Genomic DNA, 11,527 nt, shown 5'->3' with positions numbered 1-11,527 from the left:
TAACTTATTAATTTGACAATAAAATTTAATAAAAACTCATAGAAGATGAATTTGTCACATATGTAATAGTTGAAGGTCTTTGGCAATCAAAAATTTAATTTGAGATAAATTTATAATAAGTGTATCAATTTTTGTGGTATTAATCCAAAATTATTTCCTTTTCTTTTTGAAAACAAGAAAACTATTTACCGACTAAAAAAAAAACTACTATTTATGAAACCTGACGTTAAGTGTGAAAAGAAAAGGCCATGTGATTTGTTTTTTCTTTTGGTGGGAAAAAGCCATATGATTAAAAAACTCAAGAAGGACACGAGACCAAAATCTTCAGATGGGAATCCATTTCTGATTCTCAGTCGTCATTCGAGTTCGCGTGTATTGTCTTGCGGAATCGCTTTGCCACCATCGACCTCGTCCCGAGCTAGAAGCCCCTTCGACTTCAATCGTAATTTGTCGAAGACGAGGTATATTCTCTTCGATCACGAGCTTTCCGATTTCTTTGTTGACTGCGAATTGTTCGTTCTTGGTTCGGTTCTTTGATACCCAGAAATCGTTCGATCGATATTTGATCAAAAGCAACAAATTTTTCATCTGGGTATGCTTAACAGATTGGCTTTGATTGCTTTCGTTGCGTTGGTAGGTGAGTCTGTGCTCGCGGTACATTTTCGTGCTTGATTCTTGAGAAATTTGCCCGGATATGATAGGGGAGTGATTTGGGAGTGGTGAGAATGCACGAATTATATACATTTTCGTGCTTGATTCTTGAGAAATTTGCCCGGATATGATAGGGGAGTGATTTGGGAGTGGTGAGAATGCACGAATTATATACATTTTCGTGCTTGATTCTTGAGAAATTTGCCCGGATATGAGAGGGGAGTGATTTGGGAGTGGTGAGAATGCACGAATTATATACCCAAATGTTCGCTGGGTATGCTTGAAAGATTGGCTTTGAGTGCTTTTGTTATGGTGGTAGGCGGGTCTGTGCTCGTGGTACAGTTTCGTGCTTGATTCTTGAGTAATTTGCCCGGATATGAGAGAGATGTGATTTGGGAGTGGCGAGAATGCGCAAGATATATACCCAAATGTTAGACAGCATAAGGCATGATTTTCTTTTTTCTTTGAGCTTTTTGATATATTGGTTCACTGTTGTTCAATTTTTCAGTTGAATTTGGTGGAAGTCAGATTTCCTCTAGCAGCCTTAATTCGGGAGGATATATCGCAATGCAGGTATTACTGATTACTTACAGTTACCAGCTCTTTGTTCCGCTGTTTACATGCGATGGGGAGTGAAGTCTATTGTTTTCAAAATTATGCACCCAGAATGTGATCATTCTTAAAATTTTTCTTTCTTATGGCGAAATTTACACTAGGTTATCATATTTATGTACTGAGTAAATCATTTTGCGATGCCGGTTATCCCATGAAGTAGCAGATTTGATCTCCTGCAATTATATACGTAGAGGAATTGCTTTCTGCTTTTTTCTTTATGACCCCAGGTTGGTTGTGGATTCTAATGTCAACGTGTGCTTGTATTTGTAGACATCGAGGGTGAGGCTGTTCAAGGAATACAAAGAGGTGCAGCGAGAGAAGGGAGCTGATCCAGACATTCAGTTGGTTTGTGATGACTCGAACATATTTAAGTGGACTGCTCTTATCAAGGTGAGATTGAATAGCTGATGGAGGTAATTGCCAAGGTAATGGTGCTGTTGCTCATGTAAAAGATATGGTGATTCTCTCTTTCATTAGGGACCATCGGAAACTCCTTTTGAGGGTGGTGTTTTCCAGCTCGCATTTGCTATACCTGAGCAGCATCCACTGCAGCCACCTCAAGTTCGTTTCCTGACTAAGATATTTCACCCCAATGTGCACTTCAAGGTATAATTTTTTTGTATAGGAATGCTTATTGATGATAACTTAGTTGGAACTAGTTGCAGTGCATGCTAATAGGTCGAAGGGTGAACTGATTTACTGTGTCGTTTGGTGATCAATGTTTCTTCTTGTCAATACTTATTATGTTCAGAATCAGAAACTTGAAAGAGTTGCTAGTTTTAGGGTTTTGTTTTATTTGGCACTTGAAAATAGATAGAGGTGCAGAAGCTGAGAATTGGAGACTTCTTTGACACTTTGTCAGGAAACAGTCTTGATCCTTTTTTCCAAATTCTGTTTCCAGAGAATCTCTGCATGAATACATTTTCTGATAACTACTAGCTTGGGAAAGTCAACAGAGATACCTGATGCATAAATATGAGATGCTGTAAATGTTTGTTTGACTAATAGATTGACATTTTAATTTACTTTATACAGACAGGGGAGATATGCCTTGATATTCTGAAGAATGCATGGAGTCCTGCCTGGACACTTCAGTCTGTTTGCAGGGCTATAATAGCTCTCATGGCCCACCCTGAGCCTGACAGCCCACTAAATTGTGATTCAGGTATCAATAAGTTTTTTTTTTTTTTTTTTTTTTTTAAATATAACATCTGTATCTAAAAACTCATTATTCTTTCATTAGTACATAAACCTCAACCAGAAATTTCCTTACCTAAATCCTTTGTAACGCCTATTATCTAAGTGACCTGGTGTTTAATATTTGTTGCTTGCACCTCTTGCAAGGAGTGCATACTCGTATGCTTGCGTGTTCACTGTTTCATGATAAAATGTGGCAGTGTCGCTTCCTTAATAGTATCTAGTTGAATGTTGTCTCACTTACATTTAAACTATGCAGAGTCAGGGCCAAGAACCAAAAGTTGGTAGAGTCACCTTTCTTGGTATAAAAATCTTGATTCGGGGATTCCTCCACCTTCCCACCTTGTGAATACCATAACAACAAGAACAAGAAGCCATTGCACTTTATGGAGTAATATTTCCTCCCCTCAGCCAAAAAGAGAAAAATGAAATTCCCTCTATACCACCTGGTTACAGGAAAAGAGCAAAACTTTATAGTGTAGTTCATATGAGAACAATCATACTCCATCCTCCTTGATATTGACATAGACTAGTTGTATCAGTGCCGAAGAGGAGTGCCCTTGACATCTTGCGGGGATTCTTGATAGGCTGCTTTTAGAACGAGGTGCAAGAGTGTCTTTGATTGAACTTTTCTGGAAATAACAAGGGTGAGACCTTTGTAATCGTTTGACAAGTATTGAGAGAGAGCGTAAGATTTCAGTGGGAATCTTTCATGCTCCTTTTCCACATTTTGTTTCCTAATCCTATCTCAAACGATACTTCATCTCAAATCTTTATTTCCAATGGTCAGTTTGTTGGATCGGATATATAGGACAGTAGTGCTGCGACAAGTGATAATAGTTGGATGTCTTTGCCTCGATTGAGTATTCACATAAACACATTCTGTCGTTCTGTCAATTACGCATGAGATTCTGGGGATTAGATGAATTAGGTATGATATGATGCTTCGATTTCAACTCAAACTCTATCTGTTAAGAACCTTGAGAGCTATTCATCTTAATCATTCATGCAGTCAAGCATTCTCGGGGTTTGTTGATTGCCTTCTGGTGGGCCAATATATTATATGGCATCAAAGAGATAATTTCAACAATGAAGTACTAGAGAATGGTAATAAAGAACAAATGCTTGTACTTGTTCAATGTAACAGTTGATGGTTACTTTTTCCTAATGTCCTGGTCCTGCTTGTAATGGTCGTAGTGTATTAGAAGAGAGATCATGTCTTCCTGAGGGAATCCTTCAGATGAGAATGGGGGGCCTCTGGGCAGGACTGCCTGCTCTGCATGAATCCACTGTTGTGTCGGTCATGTTCTTCTACTGCTGTCCTTAATACAACTCTTCACTCTGCTCGACCATGTGTGGTGAGGCAAACCTCTCGTTTCCTTTTATTTCTCTCTAGGCAGCTCTCTTGCTCATGTTGCCACTGAGCTCTTGGAATCATCTTTGATGGGAATTAGGCTCCTTGAAAGGCTAACTGTGAGATATCTTGTCTGATTACTCATGGGAGGAAATAAAAGATTAAATAAAAGAAGCTCTCACTCATCTGACAGGAATTGTTCACAGCCAGTGAAAGAATGAATTTTGGTGCAGCTAAGAAGATGAGAATTATAAATAAAGCACAATTGCAGAGACTATCAACAGTTGATCTTCCTGAATTTGAATGAAATTTAAAAGAAAAATTTCCTTGGGGGTTGCCAAACTTGAAGGAGGTTCGTAGTTAACATTATTTTCTTTATGTCGGGTTCGGTTGAAGTGAGTTTATATCCCCACCTCTCTCTCTTTCTCTCTCCAGGGTAAATCCATAACTCATAGGTGTGGAACTTCTTCCTAGTAGTCATCAGAAATGCACATGCTAAATCTCATAAGAAGGGATGGCTTATTAGTTCCAATTTGATCTTGTAATCCAGGGATGAATCACTTCTACATCAAGGATTAGCTTTGAATGATGACTTGCAGCGTGTACTTGCCAAGCATGAAGTCATTGCTTCTGGAAGTTCAGTTCAGGCTGAGAAAACCCCGCCGGGACCTTCTGGCACCATGACAGATGTCAAAGGTCCTCTACTTGATACTGTAGATAACAACACAAAGCCTGATGAAAGGTAACTGGTTCATTAGTCATGATTGCAATATATAAACCCCAAATACTTGTTCTGTGGCAAATTATGAAGTTCAGCTGAAGTCTGTGAACTGAACAGTGCTACTCTTATGATAAGTTGATATGGATATTTTTCGCTAATTTTCTGCTGTTTGGTAAAACTTGGTGGATATTTATACATTGAGGCTCCATTTGTTTCATGAAAAATGACTGGTTTGGAAAATTTTTGCTGAAAATGACCATTTATATTGCTTACAGAAAGGAACGGTTGAAAAATATTTTCATCGTCCACGAAAATGTTTAGACACAAATTGTTGTTGACAATGAGAACATTTTCTCTTGACTAATTATTTTAAGCGAAACAAGCTATTGGTGAAAATGTTTTCCAAATCATTTATTTTCCGCAAAACAAACGTAGTGGAAATTTATCATCTGTCTTTTGATCCTCCAGTTGTCAAGACCTTGTCTGGTGCAACTTTTTCACAGCAGATTTGGCTGTGAAAAGGTGTGTCTGCAGCTTTTATGGACTGTTTGTCAAACTCTTTACTGCTGTAGTGCCCTCAAAATTGCAGCAGTTATAACAGTTTCGAGAAAACTGCCTTGCCCATTTTTGAGGTGTTGCGGCTGTAAAGGATATATTCCAAACATAGAAGTTACAGTGCTTCACAGCACAACCACCACATGTGCTACAATGCAGACACAGGCCCACAGCTTTACCAGGCAGATCCTTAGTAGTACTATTGATGTGATTTAGGTCTTGAGAGAAGAAGAAAGGAGAGAAAGGGAGAAATGTACCAATGCATCTTGTACATGTGCTCATTATATACATGCAAGTACAAAATGATTGAAGCATGCTGCACTAAACATTTATCTTGTGGCTTAAATTGATCTAAGATCTCAAATATTTGCTCTTGAAACTTTGTGTCTAAAAGGCTGATTAAACTTTGGGAGATTGCTGTCCAACATTGTGCATTCAGTTCTTGAGTTCCGAGTGTTTCTATGTCTCCCAATTTGCTCATAGGATCGCTAGGGATCATACTTAAAAAGCTAGTCTAGATTGACAAGAGAGCAGCCATTTTTTTGGGTTAAACACCTGCTGTCTCTCTCCACTTATTACTTGAGATTTACATAAAGATCGGTTCTGTTAGTGTTATACAGAAAGAAATTTATTTGATACAGGATAAGCATGAGTATACATAAGAATTCGGATTTACTATAATAGAATGTAAAATGAAGTTATCACGACTTCATGCAAATTCTATTCTAATGGAAAAGATTTACGTGGTAGAATAAAACCATTTAAATTACGGACTTTGTATAAATATTATATTTAATAACTGAATTTTGTTATATTTTTGTGCTATCTTATGAAAGTTAATATGAATATTATACTTGTTCTTGTGGATGTGATACTATATAATCACTTATTGATAATTGGCATGTTATATCCTTAATAGACTAATAATAAGATACAAAATAAGTTCCAAGCTCAGCAAACACCCAGGAGAGGGAAGTAAAACTGAAAATCATGTACATATGTGCATTTTTACCTAAAAGTACCAGTAATTTACTATTAGAGGATCGGTGATGATCTTGATTTAAATTTTTAACTATTGAACACCAGTTTCTGGCCAATTGAGCTATAAGAAGTGGGATTTTCTGCAGATCAACATCAAGTGACGGTACAGGGTCCAGCTAAACTTGATCCAAAAACGGACCTTCTCAGTGGAGAGGACTACAGCTCTCCTAAAGGCAGAGACTTCACTAGCACTAGTGCCTGTTGGACACCCACAGTCAACTGCATCTCAGTCACAGCAGAATGCACTTGTTCTTTTCGATGTGTTTTTGGACAGTAACAACAAGCCCAATACTATCAATACCCAGAGTGGCTATCCAACTACACAAAGCAATCCTTCTACTCCTCAATTCCAACAGCAGCAGAATCTGCAAGCTCCACAACTTGGGGTTTATGCTAATGGCAACATGCCAAACACGGGATCGAACGAGCATGATCAATCACCTTTTTCTCAAAGCTCTGTTCCTGTTTGGAATGGCCATATTGCGCAGCAGCAACAGCCTCCCTCTCCTGTCTATGGTGCACTTCTGCTTCTTCATCAGTACCTGACATTACTTTCTTGGTGATGCGTATTTCGTCGGTTGGCTTGTACTGTACAACCTTATTTGGCATGTACTAGGGGCATGCTTGGTATTCTTTTCCAGATTACTGAGTTGCTATGAGACTTAAGTCCTTTTGGCGAGCGTTGACCTCTTCTTTGTGGACATAGCTGAACTCCTAACAAACAATCTTACAATCTGTTGAGCCTACAGCTTTGTGGTGTTTCGCAGGTGCTCAAACTAGTGATTCGCTACCACCACCCCCTTGGGAAGCTCAGTCAGTGGAAAACAGTCAGGTGATGGGCACTCAGTACCCCCAACAAATGCAAGGTTCACAGGTGGTCGTCCTGCATGCACAACCTGCACTGAATGGATTGCATCTCCAGGCACCTTATCCAATGGGGAATGAGCAAGCGATGGGCATGTACTTGCAACCAGTCGCAGGTGGCCACATGCCATTGCTGAATAGCCAGGTTGTTCCCATAAACCAAATGGTAGGACTTACCACCTCAGCCCATCCAAGGAGGTCCTTATATGGGATGGTTCCTCAGCCAATGCAAGTAGGTCAGATGGCTTATTTATATCCCCAGCAAATGTATGGCAGCCAGGTGGCAGCCTATGGCTATGGCCAACAAGGTGCTCAGTACCTTGACCAGCGGATGTATGGGCTATCGGTTAGAGATGACAGTAGCTTAAGGAACTCTTCATACCAGGTGTCCACTTCATCATATGTGCTGCCCATGAAGCCTTCGAAGCCAGAGGACAAGCTATTTGGAGATCTCGTTGATATGGCTAAAGTGAAATCGTCTGCAAAATCTACTCCAGGCAGAGCTGGTAGCATGTAGCAGTAGTATTTGCCAACAATGTTTTGCTTGTTAAGCTGATTTCTTTTGATTTTCTTATTTCAAAATTTTCTGTTATACATATTTGGCAGTTTCTTCTGTTTGTGGCCGTGTATTGACACTACTTGTTTGGCATTGAGATCATGTACATTCTTTGTAAAGGGAAAGAAAAGGAAATCTCCTCGACCTTTTATCTCTTATCGGGGCAGAACTGTTAATAAGTGCGCATCATTAAGTTGATATAATTCTTATAGAATTTCGTAGTTAGAGTCGGTGCTACAGCAGATTTTATGAGAATTTGAGTGTGCTGAGAGAAGAATTTGTCAGGACGATACTTGGATTTTTGATCTAGCAGGATGACTGGCTTTTGATTTTGAGCATGCCGTCGTCACAATGGGCTCTCTTATCTTCAGAAGATGTACTTGTCTGTGAAGATTGGATGAGTGAGTTTGTATAGGTGTGTGTACATTAGAGGAACTCTTCTTCAGTATCAGTAGGGGAAACTACGTCTTGCTGTTCTGATCTCCATTTTGTGAAATGTAAATTGCTTGGCTTTTAGTGGTGTTCGTATTATCCTGTACTTGGTATCATCGTTATATTTGTAGGATGCTTTCGCCGAAAGTGAATCTCCGTCGTTTTTCTTAGATTTTATGTAATCTTGGATTTAGCAATACTCGGCAAAGTTTACGCTACAAGACCTTTCCTGGGGCCGCTGTCTATATATATATATTTAAATTGCCCTGGAAAGAAACATTGGTGTTGTTTTCCATCAATGGTACTTAAAACTTTCATGATTGTGGATAGATAGACCTTCCAGATTGACCCACGACATTCACTTCAAGATGAGCGGTGATTCTGCCATGATCAGAGTAGAGACTGACTTCATTGCAGAGGAGCCCTTTTCTTCTCGTTTTTGTTTTCACGACCAGCTACGAGGAGAATGACTTCATAACGATTAACGGGTACGAAGATTGTGAGGGCGTTTGGATGAGACCATTGTGTAAACGGAGTGAAGACATTAAAGTACCTAACGATGCTCTGGCAACGGCGATGCTTCAAGGGAAATTGTCGCCTGCGCCCAATAATGGCAAAGCATCAGATTCGGTGAGTCTCGTATGAGGCTCGCATGCCCTATGGTTAACATGTGCTGGGGCTGCATCGGGTGTATGACGCAAAAACGGCCCATGATGCGAAGATGAGAAACGACGTACTTTACCCGTGAAGGAGAAACTAACGATTAGAATCTCGACTTTTTTTTTTTTTTAGTCCAGTGGTGTAGCCAAATTTCAAGTACGCAAGTGCCCAGATATGCATGGTGACAAACAACCCATCGTTTAATGAAAATCATGTTAAATAAAGATATATTACCAGGCGCGATTACAAGCTGTTTTTAGTTAAGAAACATTTAAAAATAAAAATAAGTTGAATGATTTATCTTAAAATAAGTTAAATGATTTTCTTGTTTATGATTGAAAAATAAATAAACATATTCGAACGGCACATAGAGTGCAGCTAGGATTCAAGTATTTTTACCTTCGTTTATTAAAAAATAAAATCTCGCTTTTAATTTATTAAAACGTTTTTTTAGATTCTTTTATGCCACACTATCCATATTTATTTAACACTATTTCTAGGGAGAAGCATTTTCAATGTTTAAATGCTCCTTAAACCTTTATCTATTTTATTGTTCCATGATAACTTTCACTTGCAACTCATAGTTAATAGATGTCAATTAGCTAGAGCTAACAAAAGTAGCATATTGATAACATTGCCAAATTACTCGATTTTCAATATAAAAAAATAATAATAGTAACGTTACTACTTAATAGAGGTAAGCAAATACCAATTACTAAAAGAAAATTTTTAAAACTCACCTCTTATCACATGATATGAACGGGATCATCATGGATATAATGAGATGCAATTGTCATTAAAATTGCACAAAAAGTTTCAAAGCTCTGAAACCTAATTATCAGTTTTGTGGCTAAGAAAGAAACTGTAAGAACAATCAACATCATTTTCCTGATTATGAAAAGCAAATAAATAAATAAATAAATAGAATATTCTAGATTTGTGAGAAATTCCCTTATGAAGTTTTGAAAATGACAAATAATCATAGACGACTAATATGCATATTGATTATATAGAATCAACTTATCGACACGTAAACAAATATGTAGATGGAGACTGGAGCGTGGAACAGATATGTACATCTAAAGGTTATTATTGCTCTACTTTCATAAAAGGTGAATAAGATATAAGACATGAAGAGTATCTGAGGCTAGATGGGTGAACAAGTCGTAGAGGTTCTTTAAGGCTTGGATGGACTAGTAGAAGGTGATTAGTTTTGTGGAACTAGAAGCCTGACAACATGCTTGGAGGAAGTAGCATGTAGAAGGTCAACAGTCAATTCAACGTGAAGGGTGAAAAGACTTTTTTTTTTTTTTTTTTGGGTTATGCATTAAATAGTAAAGCATATAGATTTTCTAATCTCGGTACTAATCCTATTTTTGAAGCAATTGACGCGAATTTTTGAACGTTTAACAATAACAGATACTTAGGGCATGTTTGGTAACCATCCCAACAGTGCCAAATTATGATTTTTGTTAGGAATCGTTTGGGATGAGAATCAAGAATAAAAAATAAAAAAAAATTGATTCTTGTTCAGGAACAAAATTGAGAATCAAAACTTTTCTTCTTCTCTTTTCTTTTCTTCATCGACCGCCATCCCGCGATCGCCGCCCGCTGTCGCCGTCCATCGCTGCCGGTCGCCACCGTCGCCGCCCCGTCGCCGCCGCTCGCCGGCGACTTGGTCCGGTGAGCTCGCTAGAGGCTCGCCGGAGGTTAGGGCAAGGTCCGGCAAGCTCGCCGGAGGCAAGCCTAGCCATCGGCGAGGGTCGCCCAACCTCGTCGGTGGCCAGGCGGGCCTCGCCCACCGCCGGCGAGGCCAAGCCGACAAGGGCCAGCCTCGCCGAGGGTCGGCAACCAGCCTAAAGAAGAATTAGAATAGGAGAAAAAAAGAAAAAAAAAAGGAAAAATTATAAAAATTATAAAAATTATTTAAAAATTAAAATAAATTGATTTGGAACATAATCAATGAACACGGTACCAAACGCAATTCTATTCGGAATCAGAAATTTTGTATAGTTACCAAACGCGTTCTTTTACTCGAATCGGTTAGGAACAGTAATCAAAAATAATCATTTCGATCAAAATTTGTTCCGAGAACATAATCGTTACCAAACGTGCCCTTAGTATCTTGAATAGACAAAATATTAGGATAAGAAAGTTTCTCTTTAGATAAAGGAAAACAAGTTATAATTGAACAATATCCTTCTCTTTCTAAAGAATCTTCTTCAATCAAAGAAAAACAAGTCTAGACCGGATGCACACATATGGAAAATGGCAATGGATGATGAGATAAAGTCTATCAAGCGAAATAATACAGGGTCATCAATTAATCTTCCTCCTAACAATAGAACTATACGTAAGGCAGGATTGGTGGCTAAAGGTATTGTGAAAAAGGAGGACTTGACTACGTTGATGTTTATTCTCCGGTAACTAGGCTTACAACAATTAGAAAAATGATGGCTTTAGGTTCAAAAGTAATTTGGTAATTCATCGAATGGACGTTAAAACCTAAGAAGCACCGACACTCTCCGAAGTCTTCGTGTCGTGTCTGACACTCCGACACGTGTCCGACACGCTCCGACACATTCCGACACGCGGTCAACGAGTGTCGGAAAATCCGACACGTGGTCAATTCTTCTCGACACGTTCTGACATGCGAGTCCCAAATTCCGACACGCGATTCCGACACGCACGGGGTCAATTTTAAAAATTTTCAATACTTGAGGGGCCAGAATGTAAATATATGAAAAATATTGAAAATAACAAAAATAAGGGGAAATAAGAAAATTCTTGCTCTCAAGTTTCTCACTTATAAATCTGATCTTCCCGTGAGTGACGATGGAACGTCCTTTTTCTCGTCAGTGTCGTTCCGTTGCCCCCACAT

At 38.8% G+C, this 11,527-nt stretch overlaps 2 protein-coding genes across 7 annotated transcripts; both read left to right on the top strand.

Moving 5' to 3' along the window:
* Positions 1-309: 309 nt before the first annotated feature.
* Positions 310-4,536, top strand: LOC120291196 (protein PEROXIN-4-like). 4 transcript variants are annotated; one of them, XM_039308251.1, is made up of 6 exons: positions 310-461; positions 1,160-1,224; positions 1,537-1,656; positions 1,744-1,872; positions 2,302-2,431; positions 4,368-4,536. In XM_039308251.1, exons 2-6 carry the CDS (start codon positions 1,219-1,221, stop codon positions 4,394-4,396), a joined length of 414 nt encoding a protein of 137 aa, XP_039164185.1. In that variant the 5' UTR covers positions 310-461; positions 1,160-1,218; the 3' UTR covers positions 4,397-4,536. The 4 variants fall into 4 exon arrangements, with proteins under 4 accessions (XP_039164185.1, XP_039164186.1, XP_039164183.1 ...); XM_039308252.1 differs by having other exon boundaries at positions 4,253-4,536; XM_039308249.1 differs by lacking the exon at positions 4,368-4,536 and adding an exon at positions 3,476-3,613.
* On the top strand, positions 4,534-7,737 carry LOC104445400 (TOM1-like protein 9). Of its 3 annotated transcripts, XM_039308246.1 has the most exons (3): positions 4,534-4,559; positions 6,221-6,668; positions 6,902-7,737. In XM_039308246.1, exons 2-3 carry the CDS (start codon positions 6,539-6,541, stop codon positions 7,513-7,515), a joined length of 744 nt encoding a protein of 247 aa, XP_039164180.1. In that variant the 5' UTR covers positions 4,534-4,559; positions 6,221-6,538; the 3' UTR covers positions 7,516-7,737. The 3 variants fall into 3 exon arrangements, with proteins under 3 accessions (XP_039164180.1, XP_039164179.1, XP_039164181.1); XM_039308245.1 differs by lacking the exon at positions 4,534-4,559 and having other exon boundaries at positions 5,909-6,668; XM_039308247.1 differs by lacking the exon at positions 4,534-4,559 and having other exon boundaries at positions 6,039-6,650.
* The last annotated feature ends 3,790 nt before the right edge of the window (positions 7,738-11,527 follow it).

The sequence above is a fragment of the Eucalyptus grandis genome, chromosome 3 (genome assembly GCF_016545825.1).
Source record: "Eucalyptus grandis isolate ANBG69807.140 chromosome 3, ASM1654582v1, whole genome shotgun sequence".
Lineage (NCBI taxonomy): Eukaryota > Viridiplantae > Streptophyta > Magnoliopsida > Myrtales > Myrtaceae > Eucalyptus > Eucalyptus grandis.
Note: the sequence above shows the minus strand (reverse complement) of the source record. Positions and strands in the feature narration are given on the sequence as shown.